General features: G+C 37.6%; 1 protein-coding gene across 1 annotated transcript in view; it reads left to right on the forward strand.

Annotated features, from left to right (window-relative positions):
* The window catches only part of Tm9sf3 (transmembrane 9 superfamily member 3), a 64,234-nt gene that overhangs the window by 35,798 nt on the left and 10,318 nt on the right, over positions 1-18,118 (forward strand). The window contains exons 8-13 of the mRNA XM_042689562.1: positions 253-347; positions 2,350-2,480; positions 9,246-9,385; positions 14,861-14,929; positions 16,011-16,157; positions 18,001-18,084. Of these exons, the coding sequence (XP_042545496.1) occupies positions 253-347; positions 2,350-2,480; positions 9,246-9,385; positions 14,861-14,929; positions 16,011-16,157; positions 18,001-18,084 (666 nt within the window). The remainder of the gene's footprint in view (positions 1-252; positions 348-2,349; positions 2,481-9,245; positions 9,386-14,860; positions 14,930-16,010; positions 16,158-18,000; positions 18,085-18,118) is intronic.

Here is an 18,118-nt window from a genome sequence, read left to right on the forward strand (position 1 = left end):
GAATATGTTAAAAAATTTAGCTGCAGAAACAGGAAAAAAATGTTGGATCAGTCTCTTGTCATTTATGTGCAGTTTTAACTAGAAATTCACTTACTAGAGAAGCTCTTGAGGTCTTTTGTAGTCCTGAGTATATTTTTTCCTATGTTAAATATCTTTGAAATTAAATTAATTGATAAGGGAACAGACTACATGATTTTTTCTTTATTTATATTGTTGCTTTTAATTTATCATGTGTTTCTTTTGCCATTTTAGGAGGGGTTCAATGCTCAGTACAGCCATATTTGTCTATGCTGCGACATCTCCAGTGAATGGTTATTTTGGAGGAAGTCTGTATGCTAGACAAGGAGGTAACTTAGGAGTTATATATTTTTAATTACAGATACTATTTCTTTACTGTGAAGCACTTGGAATTTAAAATGGGTAGAATAGCATTGTAAAATCCTTTATTAGGCCATTTTTATAATCTCTACCAAACCTATTATGTGTTCTAGCTTGTCTTTATAGAACCTTTGCATTTTATTTCCTGTAGTGGAGCTGTGGCTCAAGTGATAAAACACCAACCTTGAGCACAAAAAGCTCAGGGATAGCACCTAGGCCCTGAGTTCAAGCCTCAGGGCCAACACACACATACACACATTATGAATAACTGGTAGATAATCTTCATTGTGAAATTAATCCCAAGGAACACCTAGAAGAACACACACATTTAAGTTAGTTGATATCATGTTGCTTTGAGGTGCCTTTGTCCCTAAGTACGTACCATGTGAGGTCTTTATCTAGAGTGTAATTTTGAAGATGAATATAAAGGCATGCTGAATGGCCTGTGGGTAAAGCTTCTGGACAGTGAAAAGAGAATAGGAAGGTGGGCTATTTGTGATTTAAAATCACAGATTTTTCTTTTTCAGTATCATAGAAAGCATTTTATATTAAATACCTCTTGCTCCTCTACTACTACAACCTAAACATGATGAGGATAACAAACAGATGATAAAGGTTGCTGCTCTTGCTGTTTCTTTCAGGGGTACATAGGTTTGTTTTTCCTGTAATAATAATCTGGGGTCAGAAAGATGCTCAGAGTTTATGAATATAGGGTTGTTGAAAGACTTTATATTCTCAAAGACAGAGACTATTTAGTATGATTTTTTTCACAGCCTGTTCAAGCATTATGAGCATTAGGGGATCCTGCTTTCTCTTGGTAGACGCAGAGATTTATAGTTATAAGAAACCAGAGCATACAATCACTTCAATTTCCCCAAGGATATTCTATTTGCCATTGCTTTTCTTTGGTTTATGGAATTCTTTGGATTGCCTACAGGCATATTCTGGATTCCTAACAGTTTTACTTAGGTGTTCAGTCTGTGAAATCTACCTTTATGCCTCGGAAACAAGTTCTGTCATATAGGACTATATCCTAAGGAAACATGGATGCCTAAAGCAACTTAAGCTGTTCTTAGGCTAAAAGTTTTAGTTTATAACTCTCAAAAGAGCCTTCACAGCAGCAACATTTAAACAGGAAATTTATTCAGGTTTGGACATAAATTTGCTTTTTTTCTGATTAAGAGTTAAGAACAGCCAGCTCTTATTTCTTTACTACACTTAACTTTTAAAAATTGAAAGCAGCCTGGCACCCATGGCTCACTCCTGTCATCCTGGGTACTCAGGAGCTGAGATCTGATGAGGATTGTGGTTTAAAGCCAGCTTGGGCATCCTGCCCAAGTCTGTGAAACTCTTATCTGATTACCACCCAAAGCCAAAAGGGAAGCTGTAGCTTAAGTGGTAGAGTAGTAGCCTTAAGCAAAAAAAGCTCAGGGACAGCACCTAGGCCTTGAGTTAAAGCCCCAGGACTGGTGTGTGCCAAATTCATCCACCTGTACACATACCCTCACACAGGTACACAATTGAAAGCATTTAAGCTCGGGTCTGTGGTATGAAATCTTTGCATTATTAAGAACATCTTCTGATTGGTTGTGCCCTGAGAAAGTCTGATTGTATCATGGTAATTTTGTTGGAATGGTCACTAAAAATCAGGCTTAATGTAGAGGCTGGCCCACAAAGTCTAGAGTTTTTTCACTTACCTCTCAAAATTGGATCTGTACTGGAGCTGGAGGTTTTCTCCTTGTCCTCCTCATACTAAATAATACTTGACTCTTGAAGCTAGGGATAACCTGGAACTTGAAGAATTCCACTAGTCTTTATTCGCTACTGATTTGAAAGTTATTAAGATCTCATATTTCATGGTCTTTTTATTAAATTTGTAAGTAAATAATTTGGTACTAGATAAATGCATTTTTTACATTGATGGTATTTGTCTGTCTAGTTCTGGTTTTTATAATTTCCCTTGTTTTTCAGGAAGGAGATGGATAAAGCAGATGTTTATTGGGGCATTTCTTATCCCAGCTATGGTGTGCGGCACTGCCTTCTTCATCAACTTTATAGCCATTTATTACCATGCCTCAAGAGCCATTCCTTTTGGAACAATGGTAAGTTACTTGAATCTTCCTTATAAAGTAAGTATAAACATTCTAATTATGAAATCTCTGCCTCTCCAGAGTTTTTTTTTTTAAGGTTTCTGATAGTTTTAGCCAGTCTCTTCTGAATCCTAGAAAGTTAGATGATGAGAAAAATATTATTGGGATCCATAAAATTTGGCTAAAATTTAAAGGTAGTTTAACTCCCTTCTTGCTTGATTCTGTGAGCCAGTAATGAGAAGCTGACTATTATGTAAGGCAAAAGAAAGCACGCTATAGCTTTTTATCAGAGATGGCAAAAACTGGTGAATATATTTTAGAGAGAATAATGATATAGTAAGAAGTATGTTTTGAGGTGATAGGTGAGTGCAGTGGTAGGAAGAAACTGCCTCCCTATTATTTTTTATTAACATAATTTTAGAACTTCACTAAGCATTATAGGACTTCACTAAATTCATTATTCATCATATTAGTGATATATATTGATACAAATATTAAAAGTCCTTTTATATTTTAGCAATACTCACAGACTTTGAAATGTTTTGGATTATTTAAATATTTTAAAAGTAGAACAAAGATAGTCATACTTTACATCGTTAACTAGCAGTCTCCCAACTTTTCCTTTTTTTTTTTTTTTTGCCAAAAGCATAATCTTAGATTCAAACTAGACTTCATTCTTGATGTGTACTTGTGTGTACATATACACATACCTTGCAAGTTGCATGTAAGACACAAATAGCTTTAGCAAGGTCATACAGGCAGTGAGTGATAGAATAGCAACTAGAATATACATCTCTTTCAGAGTTTTAGCCTTATTTATAGTTTCTTTCACACAAGAGTTATCCAAATGGCTTCAGAGAAATTTCAGATGACTGATTGGTTTACAATTTCAATTTTTTAGATACACTGAAGAGACATTTCACTGAATTGTCAGTACTTTTTAGTTGGGAATTAGGAACATTTTGAAATATATCGATAACAGCCATTCTGTGTATCTAAAGGCTAGTTTTAGATCTGGAGGGGGATCTTTTTTAAAAACATTAAATTTTTTTATTGTTGTTATAAAGGAGATATATACAGAGGGGTTGCAGTTATGTCAGGTAATGAGTACATTTCTGTTTGTCACCTCTTCAGTATCACCCCTTCCTTTGCTCTTTCCCAGTTTTTCCCTCCCATCCCTACCTACAAATTATATAGCTCATTATACTGAGTACCACTATTGCATTTGTTTGGAAGGGGATCTTGAACATATTCAGAAATATGCCATAGGCTTTAGAAATCAGATTTCACAATGTACAGGGAAATGTTTTATCATAGCTTGCATCTTGAGCCATAACTGGGAAAGTGACTTGAAAATTGGAGATTCTCAGAAATGAAATTCATGGTATGTAATCAGAAATCACAATAGTGAGGAAGAATTTGAGACCAAGTTTACTATATACTTTTTGGTGATAAAGACTTTAACAGTAATTTCAGCTACTCTGGAGACAGAGAGCCAAGAGGATCACAGTTTGAGGCCAACCTAAACTAGAAGTTAGTAAAACCCCATTTCAACATGTAAGCATGTGTGGTGGTGCTACCTGTACTCCTCGATATGTGGGAAGTATATGAAGATCATCACCTAAGGTCAGCCTAGGCAAAAATATAAGACCCTACCCACAAAATAACTAAACCAAAAAAGGACTAGAGTTCCTTTTTTATTTGCTTAAGTATTCTTACGGTTTCCTAGCAAGTGCAAGGCCCTGAGTTCAAATACCATACCAAGAACAACAAAACCCAAAAGACCCAAAACTATAAAGCAGTATGTATCTAAAAGGTGGCTGGAAGAGTAAATACCCCAAGTTATGTACCTTATACTGGGAAGTAAAGGTATATAAAAATAGTGCTAGGAGAGTCCTTTTTCTTTTTTTCTTTTGCCAGTCCTGGGCTTGAATTCTGGGCCTACACTCTGTCCCTGAGCTACATTTGCTCAAGTCTAGCACTCTACCCTTGAGCCAGATCTCTACTTCAGGCATTTTTTTCTGTGATTACTTGGAGATAAGAGTCTCATGGACTTTTCTGCCCAGGCTGGCTTTGAACCTCAAGCCTCAGATCTCAGCCTTGTAATAGCTAGGATTACAGGCATATGAGCCACCGGCACCCCAGCTGAGAACAATAATTTTTTTTTTTTTTTTGGGGTCCGGTCATGGGGCCTGAACTCTGGGCCTGGGCTCTGTCCCTCAGTTCTTCAGCTCAAGGCTAGCACTCTACCACTTGAGCCACAGCGCCACTTCCTGCTTTTTTCTTTTTGCTTATGTGGTGCTGAGGAATCGAACCCAGGGCCTCAGTCATGCAAGGCAAGCGCTCTACCACTGAGCCACCTTCCCAGCCCCCATATAAGTAATGTTTGAATAACTAATTTAAGTACTGTAAAACAACATAGGCAAGTTTACTCTTCTAGGGGAAAAGGGAGAACGTTTGTTACACCTTATAGAATATTTTGAAATTGATATTGATAAAGCACAAGATTAATGACAGGAGTAATGAACATTGGGAGCCAGTTTGGATTCATTAAAGGGAAATTGTTTCATTTCCTTTTTTGGTAAGTTTTAATAGACTAGAAGAACAAAAGAGTATAAATGAAGTATCACATCTAAAGAAATGTGGTTAAAATAGTAGTGCAGCAGATATATATTAGCTAAATAATTACAGAGTTAAAGTATTGATGTTACTTGTAATGCATTACATTTGTGTGTTAGGATCATGTGGTTGATATTCTTGTCTCTAACCTATTGAAATGATTATTAATAACTCAAAGACATAGTGATCTCCTAATTAAGTTGAAAAAGGATATGAGACCAGGGAGCAAATTAGTTATGGAATACAGGAGACAGCATACATCAAACAAAATTATTATCTGGCTGAAATTATGTGCCAGATCTAAAAAGATTAATCATAAGGACAGATGATAACACATTATTTGCAGCATGCTTTGTAGATTACAGAACATTTACATTCCCATTATCTCATATAGTTTTAGAAGAATTCTCAAAGGGAAGCAGAGCCAGTATTATGGCCCACTATTTCTTAGACTTTTGCATAATAATTTACCCCAAATTACATTTTCTTTGTTTTGGTGGTGCTGGTGGTGGTGATTATCAGGTTTTTTGATCATATTTTTTGTTGTGATTATTTACATTTTTCCTTTTCAAAAAATTGAAATCAGTTCTTCTCAAAATTATTTTGGCTTTTTAATATTCTTTGTATTTGTACATAAAATTTAGAATCAGCTTGTTGGTTTCTACAAACTTTAGGACTTTGATTGGGAGTAATTGGCATCTTAACGTTACTGAATCATTTGAGTCATGAACATAATATGTCTCTTATTTACATACCTTTAATTTTTCTCAACAGTGATTTATTGATGTTAATGTTTGTGTTTTATACATATTTTTGTTGAATTTATCCATATGTATGTGTGTATATATAGTGTATGTGCATGCGTGTGCATATGTGTGTACATGTGTGTGTGTACAAGTGTGCATGTGTGCACTACTCCTGGGGCTTGAACTCAGGGGCTCCTATGTGCTCCTTTGGTAGTTAATTGGAAATAACATTCTTGCCTCAGTTGACTTCAAACTATGATTCTAAGATCGCAGCCTTCCAAGTAGCTAGGGTTATAGGTGTGAGCCACCAGTGCCCGAGTGGGAGAGGAAGTTTTCAACAAAGCTAAATATTTGATACTGTCTTAATGAAGGTTTATGGTTTTTCTTTTTAAATTGATTCTTGTGTGCAGAAGGCTAGAGGTGCTTTCATACATGTCACTTACTCAAGTGCTTTGTAGCACATAGGGCTTGTAGTAGTGCTTTTGCTTCTATAACTTTTAGTGAGCAAATATGTTGCAGCTGAGATGGACCATGGGAGGTAGAATAAAAAACCAGTGTACCATCCAAGCCTTTCTTATCATCCAGAAGTAGATAGATAGATAGATAGGTGGGTAGGTAGATAGATAGATAGGTAGGTAGATAGATAGATAGATAGATAGATAGATAGATAGATAGATAGATAGATAGATAGATAGATAGATAGATAGATAAAAAAGGCTTTTTTTCTGAGGCTTGCACAAAAATGAACCAGTCTCTAAGTTATCTCCATTGTATTAGTATTTGTTGTAGAATTCATTTGAGAACTATGTACTTTATTATAACTAGGCATAATTTTTAAAAAATTATTTTCAAGAGCCAGGTGCTGGTCACTCATATCTGTAATCCTAGCTACTCAAGAGGCTTCAATTTGAGGCTTGAGTCTCAAAGCTAGCCTGGGTAGGAAAGTCTATGAGATTGAATTAACTACTAAAAAGCTGGAAATGGAGCTCTAGCTCCAAGTGGTAGAATTCTATAGCCTTGAGCACAAAAGTTTAGGGACAGTTTCCAGGTTCTGAGTTTTAAGGCCTAGGACTGGGGCACACTTGCATGAGCATACACACGTGTGCATGTGTACACACAGACACACACAGACACAGACACACACACACACACACACACACACACACACACACACACACACACACACACACACACACACACACACACACACACACACACACACACACACACACACACACACACACTTTCTTTTCAAAAGGATTTCCAAATCAAATTCTTACGAATTTCTGAAGTACTCTGAAACCCCTAAGCTCTTTTTTAGATCATATGATTGCACATAGGAATGTTCCCTTAAGTCTCCCCCCCCCCAAAAAAAAAGTGGAGATGGGGCATGTGACCTCAAGTAGGAGCCCTAGTACTAGAACCCTTCTCCCCCCCAAAAAAATAACTGAACAAACAAATTGGAGACAATATTTACTATCCTATTAATATATGAAACATAATACTTTAAAGTATCTTAAAAGCACCTGTTTTTTCAAAATATATTTTTATTGTAAAGATACTGTACAACCTGGTTTTTTTAATTTTAATTTTAATTTTTTTTTGTCTGTCATGAGGCTTGAACTCTGTCCTGGCCACTAGTGGTCCCTGAGCTCTTCAGCTCAAGGCAAGTGCTCTGCCACTTGAGTGACAGCACCACTTCTGTTTTTCTGGTAATTAGCTGGAGATAAGAGTCTTACAGACTTTCCTGCCTGGGCTAGCTTTGAACCATGTTCCTCAGATCTCAGCCTACTGAGTAGCTAGGATTATAGGCGGGAACCATCAGCACCCAGCACCTGTTTATTTTTTATGTTTCATATAGTTCTTATTATGTGACCATAAGTTTGTGTTATTCAAAGGTGTGAACTGAGACAAAATGAGTTCCTTAATCTGATCCTTAATGAGATTACAGAACTTTCTTAATTGTCACACATTTATACATGTTTTAGCTGAAAGGCAGTGATACCTTGGCTTTTTACACACACAGAATATAATGTGAGTTTTCACTAACATTGGTTCAAAAAACATTCATATAATCATGGTCATTTTTCTACCGTGTCACTCTTTTTGTTGTTGTTGTTGTGTTTTGTTTTTGGTCCGGTCGTGGGGCCTGAACTCTGGGCCTGGGTGCTGTCCCTCAGCTCTTCAGCTCTCTGGGCCTGGGCGCTGTCCCTCAGCTCTTCAGCTCAAGGCTAGCGCTCTACCACTTGAGCCACAGCGCCACTTCTGACTTTTTTCGTATGTGGTGCTGAGGAATCGAACCCACGGCCTCAGGCATGTAAGGCAAGCGCTCTACCACTGAGCCACCTTCCCAGCCCCACTACCGTGTCACTCTTATTTCTGTGTTTCTTCACAGCTTTTCCTCTCACTTCTACTTTATATTTATTAAAATCCCAAAATGGGGGCTGGGAAGGTGGCTCAGTGGTAGAGTGCTTTCCTTGCATGCATGAGGCCCTGGGTTTGATTCCTCAGCACCACATAAGCAGAAAAAGCCAGAAGTGATGCTGTGGCTCAAGTGGTAGAGCACTAACTCTGAGCTGAAGAGCTGAGGGACAACACCCCGGCCCAGAGTTCAGGCCCCACCACCAACAAATTAAAACAAATATAAAAATAAAATCCCAAAATGTATAATTGATTTTAGGAATTTGGTTTTTCATTTTATCTAAAGTTCAGAGTGAATTGATTTTAGCTAGATGCTATCCCCCAAAGTTTGTATGTTTTATAAAATTACTAAATAAATACTTTCCAATTGTCCTCTTTGGTTCTAAAATATATGGCTTTGTCTAATTTTAGGCTCTTGAGAAACATTTGTATTATTTTAGTAATGGCACATATACATGGCAGAGATACTTCTGTTGTCAAATTTCAAGGCACTGTAGAATAGAATTAGCATGAACCTTTGGGCCAGCAGATCTGAGTTAAAATTTTAGTTAGTCTACATACTAGATGTATGATCACAAAAAATTACCTAGCCTCTCTGGATCTCATTTTTTTCACCTATAGGTGAAATAGGTGAATAGAGTTTGTAAAGTTCAATGAGCCCAGTAAATTGGTTATAACGATAAAAGATGAAGCATAGATAACATTAAATAAAGCATGACAACTGAGGAAGAAAGACGAGAACAAAGGATTTATCAGACAGAGTATGAAAGAATAGAGAAATGGATAACCAAAATGATAGGAAACAATTCAGCTGGTGTTTGATTCAATTATAATATTTACCTGTTCTAATAGTGTTATATTTTATACAATTCTAGTCTTTACTGAACTTAAACATTTTCTTTTGTGATCGAATTGTGCTTAAATTTTAAGAGTCTCTTGTTTTTTATTAGTATTACTGTTCTCTGGATAATCATACTTTTTGTTTTAATAGGTGGCTGTTTGTTGCATTTGCTTTTTTGTTATTCTTCCTTTAAATCTTGTTGGTACAATTCTTGGCCGAAATCTGTCAGGCCAGCCCAACTTCCCTTGTCGAGTCAATGCTGTGCCTCGTCCTATACCAGAGAAAAAATGGTAAGAATACTATATCTTATATGGTTGTTTCTCACAATAAAGAAGTTCTTAAAACATATATAACTTTAGAGTTTGCATGTGTTTATGAGACTTTTAAATTTGAGCTTAAGAATTTGTTGGTATTTATTTTCCTCTCAGTTTATATTATAGAAGTAGTATTACATTACGTCCTTATTTTAGTTTCTGAATAATATTGCCATTCAGATAAGTCAGATGCTTTGATAGGTAGAAAGCTAATGCTTCACTTTTTTTTGATTGGGGATAAGACATACTTTTCTGCCAGGGCTGCCTTTCAACTTTTGAGTTGCTAGGATTACAGGTTCAAGCCACCAGCACCTAACTACTTCACCAGTTTGTTTTTGTTGATGTTGTTTGGTTGGTGTGTTTTGTTTTGTTTTGTTTTTGGTCAGTTGTGGGGCTTGAACTCAGGGTCTGGGTTCTGTCCCAGAGCTCTTTTTGCTCAAGGCTATAACACTCTCATTTTGAGCCACAGTGCCACTTCTGGTTTTCTGGTGGTTAATTGGAGAGTCTCACAGACTTTTTTGCTCAAGCTGAGTAGCTAGGATGACAAGTGTGAGCCACCAAAACCCAGTTTTGCCAGTTTTTTTTTTTTTTTTTTTTTTTTTTAAGCCTGCAGGTTAAATTTAACCTGTTAATTGGCTGCCTTTTCTTTTTTTTTAGGTACTGGGCTTTGAACTGAAGACCTGTTTGTGCTTGCTAAGCAGACTTTTCACTGAGCCATTCCTTAGTTTTTCTTGCTTTTATTTTATCTTCAGGTAGTGTCTAGCTTTTGCCTAACCTGGCCTTAAATCAGCATCCTTCTACCTACACTTACTGTATAGTTGGTGGGGGGATTACAGGTGTCAGCCACAAGTCTGTGGTTGCCTGTACCTTACAGACCATATCTCCTCCAAAACCTGAACCATTTACTATGTGGACATACACAGAAAAATCTGCTAACTCCTGGCCTGTAACATCTTTTCTTTTTTTTCTTTTTCTTTTTTTTACCTTTGCCTTTTTTATTAGCAGTTCTTAAAATGGATAAAATGATTTTGATTTTCTTAACTGTACTCAGTCATTTCCTTTTTCCAGTTTTTGCCACAGCTATTTTAGTAGCTTATGTCTAATGTTTTGTTCCTTTTAGTTTTTTAAAAAAAATCCAAGATATAAACAGACTAATTTGGTCAGTATTTTAAAATAAGTGAATGTTTTTAATTAACATGACAAATCATACTTACTTGTGCTCAATAAGTGAAAAAGTTACCTTTTTTCTTTTTTTTTATTGTGAAAAAACTGTACAGAGGGGTTACAATTACATGGGCAAGATAATGAGTACATTTCTTATCAATCATTGTAGCCTCCTCCTTTGTTTCCCTTTCCCATCCCTTCCAAGCCCTCCCCCATCCTCTCCCCCCCCCCCCCCCAAAGTTGTAAAATTCGTTTTCAACATGACAACTTGTACTTCTCATTGTTGCAACGGGTCCACCTGTATCCTTATTTAAACGACTTGTTTAAGGTGATGTTAGGAAAATGAACCCTAAGATATGTATTTAAATGTTTTTTTTCTTTCATGCATTTGTTTCTAACGCATTTATATGATTATTTCTTTGTTGCTTTGTATGTCCCTCCCCCACAGTATAACCCCTGCTTTCACTGTATTTGATGTCTGTAACATCTTTTCTAAGTCACAGTTTATCCTCACTTTGCAATAGTACAGAATTTCTTTCTTCTTTTTTCCTTTTTTCTCTCTCTCACTTCCTCCCTCCTTTCTTCCCTACCTCCTTTCTTCCTTCTCTCTCTCTCACTCCCTCTCCCTCTTTCTCTCTCTCCTTCCTTCCTTTCTTCCTTCCTTCTTTCCTGTGCCACCTCCACCTCCTCTCTAATTCGTTGCCAGTACTGGTGTTTGAACTCAGGATCTTAAGCTCTGGCTTAGTCTTTTTTGATCAACTTCTGTCACTCTGCTTGAGCCATCCCTCCACTTCCAGCTTTTTGCTGGTTAATTGAAGCGTCTCAGATTTGTCTGTCCAGGCTGGCTTTGAACCTGGATCCTCACATCTCAGCCTCCCTGAGTAGCTAGGCACAAGTCAGCAGCACCTAGCTGTATTTTCCTAGTTTTTATTTTACTTTTTTTTTTTTTTTTTTTTGGTCGGTTGTGGGGCTTGAATTTCCTAGTTTTGTTTTGTTTTGTTTTTTGGGTCCAGTCGTGGGGTCTGAACTCTAGGCCTGGGTGCTGTCCCTTAGCTCTTCACCTCAAGGCTAGCGCTCTACCACCTGAGCCACAGCACCACTTCTGGCTTTTTTTCTTTTTGCTTATGTAGTGCTGAGGAATCGAACCCAGGGCCTCATGCATGCAAGGCAAGTGCTCCACCACTGAGCCACCTTCCCAGCCCCTTTCCTAGTTTTTAATAGGATAGAATTAATTGAATTTATCATCGTCTTAGGATGATACAGAGTAGACTGTATACATAAATATAAGCAATATAAATTGGAAAAATACTTTTCTTAGATATTTACTCTTAAGTGTGTCTATATATAACATATCTAGCTACTTATACAAACATGCAAATGTTACTTGTCTTTTCTAGGAGTGGAAGTATGTAGATGTATATGGAAATAGAGGCTGAATAAAACAGGCCTATAGTTTTAGGGGAGTGATCTAGTCTGAGGAATTAGTCATATGTTGCTTTTCTTATTGCTATATGGATATATAGCAATTTTGAGTCTTCAACTTCTTTTTTTTCCCCTAAATCACTATTAGACAGACTGGACCAGTGTTCTCATGTTTACCTCACATCTGAGAAGAAGTATTTCCAGGTCACTGAGACTAGTGAAGGAGAGGAATGAATATCATTTGCCTGTGCCCTTACTCATTAGAGTTGAGTCCCAGTTGAGTGTAGAAAGACTGATGTATAACTTATTAGTTGAGTCCCAGTTGAGTGTAGAAAGACTGATGTATAACTTATTTTGTTTTTGGTAGTACTAGGGTTTGAACTCAGGGTCTGCCATTTGAGCTGTGCCTCCAGCTCTCTTTGCTTTAGTTACTTTTTTGGATAGCAGCCCAAGTTTTTTTTTTTTTTTTTTTTTTTTTTTGGTCTGGTCTCCTCCCTATGCCTCCCCAGTTATTGTGATTACAGATGTGCCACACCATGACCAGCTTGTTTATTGAGATGAAATCTCATTAACTTGCCTGGGCTAGCTCTGAACCTTGATCCTCCTGGGTCTGCACTATCTAAGTAGCTGGGATTACAAGCATGAGCTACCACATCTAACACCGAGCCTTTTTTTTTTTTTCCAGGTAAGGGGTAGGTTTATTCAGTAGACCTGTTGGGACCAGGCTAGGTTGGCACTCCACGTGGCTGGGAAAGGCCTGGGAATGAGAGAGAGCTGGGAAAGAGAGGAAAGAGCTAGAAAAGAGCAGAGAGAGGGGTAAGAACAGTAACACTCACGTGGCTATTCAGGTAAGGGGTAGGTTTATTCAGTAGACCTGCTGGGACCAGGCAAGGTTGGCACTCCACGTGGCTGAGAAAGAGAGGAAAGAGCTAGAGCAGAGAGAGAGCAGAGAGAGCTAGAAAAGAAGAGCAAGAGCGCTTCTGGGCCTGGGCTAGGCCTTATGTACAGTATGGGCGGGGAAAGGTGTGGCCACATCAAATTCAGATGTGACCTCAGCGGATGCAGATGTGACCTCTTCCAGGTGTCCCAGTTGCCTAGGTAACGCAGGTACTGGGTGGAGACTTTGCTGCGAGGAGGGTGGAGTCTGCTAGCCATCCAGGAGCGAACCTTACATTCCAACCTTTTAATAATCATGAAATAGGGCGAGGATTCTCTCTGGCTACTTCCTGCTGACAAGGGGCGCCGACAATAGGGATAAAAGGCTGGAATTTGGTCCCCTCCCAGAGAAGGCAGTGAGCAGCAGCTGTCCCTTGGTGGATTGAGTCCTTAGGTGAAGTCTGGAGAAGTCTCATGAGCATTGAGGGGCTGGAAAAAAAAATACTAAACAGCAAATAAATGGCAAGAGGAAGGACTTGGTGCTGAAAATGTTGGTAGAAATGTCCCTAGCTACTTCTGACATCTGGCGACTAGGTAGAGAAGTCAGGTGACAAAGGCAAGAATATAAATTCCTGTTCCATTAATAGGTAGACAGGTATAGACATTGGCTGGGTAGGCTTCTTACTTCCACTGACCTCCCAGCTCTGGTTAATTTTGAAAGGGCAGACACAAAGTAGCTGATGTGACATTATCTCTTACTCCTCTCCATGTTTCCTTGTTCCCCAGACTGGCTGAGTCTAGGTGCTTCGTTGGCTGGGATGGCTTGTCCCAGTTGGTATTCAAGATTTGAACTCAAGGCCTGGGCACTGTCCCTGAGCACTTCCGCTCAAGCCGAGCCTTGTTTTTTAATTGCATGGGAATTAAAATCTGATTATAGATTTGGCTATCACTTAATGTGTTGTATCAGATCACTTTCAACTTTTGTGGGTGTTGGCTAACTGTAGAAGAAGGGAACTAGACTAAAGTTACTTTTTTTTTCTAGCTTTGAATTTCTTACATTTTCTTCTTAGTTTTCCAGTTTATTCACCTCAAAAGATGTTATTTTTCCTCTGCCCAGATACTGTGCCTTGGCAGTGGGAGTATGTAGATTTCTAGCTTGTTATTGCTGACATTGTAGTCTAGTGAACTTACATTTTCTTCTTAGTTTTCCAGTTTATTCACCACAAAAGATGTTTGTTATTTTTCCTGTGCTCAGATGCTGTGCTCAGCAGTGGGAGTATGTAGATTTCTAGCTTGTTCTTGCTGATATTGTAGTCTAGTGAAATATGCTATAGGTAACTTGACAGTACTGTACTAAGTACTAAGTGCTGCAGTGGGCTGTATTCACCAGGCAATGGGGCCATCTCTCCTCTGGAGACTTGGGAGGCCTTAAAGGAGAACACATGAGCCAGTGCTTTCAGGAAGAGAGTATTTCAGAAGGCAATCCAGGTGGAGAATGACTGATTATCATCAGTAAGTGTTGAGTGAATGAATGAAGTTTGAATTTTAGTTCTTATTTTTTCTTTGGCTTCATTATAAATCATTTTTAACTATTTTAACTATGTAATTCACTGAAAAAGGAAGTGCAGAGTGAGCAGAGATGTAGCAAAGCCACAGTTTATGAAAAGTTGCTTCACATTCTATTTTCTTCTCTTTGGCTTTCTGTAAGTAAATGCCTATAGAGTTCATAGAAGTTATTGAGAAGTGTCACAGTAAGAGTAAAGAGATTTTTTTTAAGTTCTTTCAGTTGCAGTACTTTATTCCTCAAATACTTTAGGCTTTAATATTGCAAAGACTATTGATTATAACCTATGACTAATTTGAAACCAAGCTGTGTGTTGTTATCTTTGGGTTTTGATTTTTCTTTTTACTGGTTTACTTTTATCCTTAGGACTTATATATCCTATAAAAATCATATTGGAAGCTTACTGTTACTTTAATATTTTCCAGGTTTATGGAGCCTGCAGTTATTGTTTGCCTGGGAGGAATTTTACCTTTTGGCTCAATCTTTATTGAAATGTAAGTTCCTGCGGTGTATTTATATTTTGAGGGATTTGATTATAATAAAGAGAATTGTTTGTTGTAGATATGGAATTATTAAAGTAGTATACATTGCTTTAACAAAATTTTTCAAGCAGCTAACTTTATGAAGTGCCAACATTTTTGGAGGTTCAAAGTGCAAGATTAGGCAGTCCTTTTGGTTTGACTGCTGGTGAGGATGATATAAATGGGAATATCTGAGAGGTGGGGATTATAAAGAAGTCAAAAAGAAGGCCTACATCCCACTGTTCCTTCCAAAGGTACCCCACTAGTACTCTACGCACCTCCCATATGGCCCTGTTTGGGATCAAGACTTTTAGTCAGCAAAGCATCCTTGGGAGATACACAACCTTGAAACCATAACAGCATTTAACAGAGTTATTGATCCCTTCCAGAAAGGAGTCTGGATACTTTTTTAAATTAGCTTTTAGACCTCTATCACTTAACAGCGAGGGAACAGAGGCTCTGTTAAGGCTTGCTGATAACATGAATGATAATAAGTGAGCTAGCAAACAGATGAAAAAGAAGAGATTCAAGGTCTTGTTCTGACTTAATGCTGAATGAGAGTAGAAATCTTTCTACTTTTCCCTTACTGCCCTCTGAAGACCATGTAAATCATTCTTAGGCTTTGTTTTCCTAATTTTCTTTTTCAAATTTTATATATTACTCTGTCAACTTATATTTTTCCATGTAAGAGAACATTTTTATAAATATAAAATAATACATTGATAAAATAGTATATAAAAATGAAGGAACTGACTTTTGCAAATGGAGACTTTCAACTACTTTCACTAGTTCTTTTCTGCAGTTGACTCCTTTAAGCTATAGTTTGTTCAGTTTGCTTAGATCTGAATATCTTCCTGAAAGATCTGTTACTGATTAAATACAATAAAATATTTTGAGGATTTAACACATGAGATAAGGATTAGGGAAACTGAGAAGTTACTTAAAAGAAGTCATTTAAGTGAGCTAAACGTGAAAGGTGAAACGTAATGTGTCTCAGCAAGAACTGAGTGATCTTTGAGATGAAGATTGAAGCCATGTCTTTATCACATCTTAGGTATTTCATCTTCACCTCTTTCTGGGCGTATAAGATCTATTATGTCTATGGCTTCATGATGCTGGTGCTGGTCATTCTGTGCATTGTGACTGTTTGCGTGACCATCGTCTGCACATACTTCCTGCTAAATGCGGAGGACTATAGGTGGTAAGTACCTACATTAAGACTGTCTGTGAAATCCCCGAAGCTGAGAACAACATCTGTATAAAAGTTTTACTATTTAAGGGATTGATGGTGGTAGAACAAATCATGTTAAGTGAGGTAAGACAAGCTCAGAGAGACAAATAGTACTTGTTCTCTCTGATAAGGGGAAATTAGATCTAAAATGCACTGGGATACAATAAATTATACAGGATTCTAGATACTTGCATACAGTGAGACAAAAAGGAAATACTTTTAGGAGAGAAACACAAAGGCACAATGCCTAAGTGCCTCTTCATGTTTATATAAAATAGTATATATGCTGAAATGAACTCCGTGATATGGACACAAGACTTTTTTCTTCTTTTTTTAAAGAGGAGTTTAGTTGTTGATGATTCTGTATTTTTTACCTTATGTATAGTGTATTCGAGTACATCTTTGGAAGGGTTGGAGAAGGGTACAGAACTCGAGGGGAAAAGAGTGAAAAAGTACAGCAGTGGAGTTTACTGGACATTGATGAAAGTGAACTTTAGAACTCATGTATAGACACAGGAGGGAGGCACTGGGAGAAAATGAGAGAACAGAAGACACTATATGAAAGGAAATGTACATATTACCTGACTCATATAATCATAATCCTTCTGTACATCACCTCTATAACAATAAAGTAAATTAATAAAATAAAGAAAATTTACTACTTAAGAAAGGAGTCAGATACTAGTGATGCATTCCTGTAGTCCTAGCTACTTAGGAGGCTGTGATCTGCAAGATCATCGTTCAAAGCCAGTTGGGGCAGAAAAGTTGGTAGTTCTAAAAATAGAACTACCAAAATACTGAGTGGAGGTATGACTCAAGTGGTAGAGTGCTGGCTGAGGGAGTTCAAAATCGGATACTGCTCCCCACCCCACCAAGAGAGTAAAGGGATTTTTTTTTTTCATTTGTAAAAATAATGAAAAAAACATGTTGGGAGGTGTACGTGTGTCACTGTGGAGTTTGAACTTGGCCTCACACATGCTAGGCAGATGTTCTACCACTTGATTCATACCCTCAGCTCTTTTCAGATAGGGTCTTAGGTTTTGCCCAAGGCCAGCCTCAGACCATGCTCCTCATAATAGATGCCTCTTGCTAGCTGAGATTACAGATGTATATATCACCATGCCTAACTTATTTATTGAGATAGAGCCTTGATAATTTTTGCCTAGTCTGGCTTGAATCTTAGTCCTTCCAATAAGCTGTGTTCCAGGCATGTGCCACCACAACCCATAATGATAAAAACTTTTAGAAGAAAAATAGCATTAATTAGGCCAAAAAAAAGTGCTACGTGAAATATTTTATTTAAAAGCTTGATATGGAATTTTATTAAGAAGCATCTCTTCCCCACTTCAACTCCCCACCCTCAGTATTAGAGCTTGAACTCAGGGCTTGGGCACTATCCCTTAGCATTTTTGCTCAAGGCTCTGTCTCAGCTTTCTTCTGACTTTTTGGTGGTTATTGGACTCACAGACTTTTCTACCTGGGCTTTGAACTGTGGTCCTCAGATTTCAGCCTCCTGAGTAGATAAGATGACATGCAGGGGCCACTGACACCTAGCACATCTTTCCCCTTTCAAACATTTAAAGACAAATCTGAAAAGGAAAATTGTTTATGAGAGTCTCTTATAATAAATAATCTGACAAAATGTAGGAACTTTCTTTCTGAGGAGAGCTGAGAATTTCTCCTTGTTGATGTATTCATTTACCAGGTACAGCTCTGCTGGTTTTTAATACATAGAATTTTAAAGGATGTTTTTGTAAATTTCTCTGCTTTACAATTCTTAATGCCATTCATTCGTTATTACCCCTCTCTCCAGGCAATGGACAAGTTTTCTCTCTGCCGCATCAACTGCAATCTATGTTTACATGTATTCCTTTTACTACTATTTTTTCAAAACAAAGTAAGTAGAGACATTTTCTCATCATTCCTAAATA

Source organism: Dipodomys spectabilis, unplaced genomic scaffold (genome assembly GCF_019054845.1).
Source record: "Dipodomys spectabilis isolate Male_0828 unplaced genomic scaffold, ASM1905484v1 ptg000125l, whole genome shotgun sequence".
Classification (NCBI taxonomy): domain Eukaryota; kingdom Metazoa; phylum Chordata; class Mammalia; order Rodentia; family Heteromyidae; genus Dipodomys; species Dipodomys spectabilis.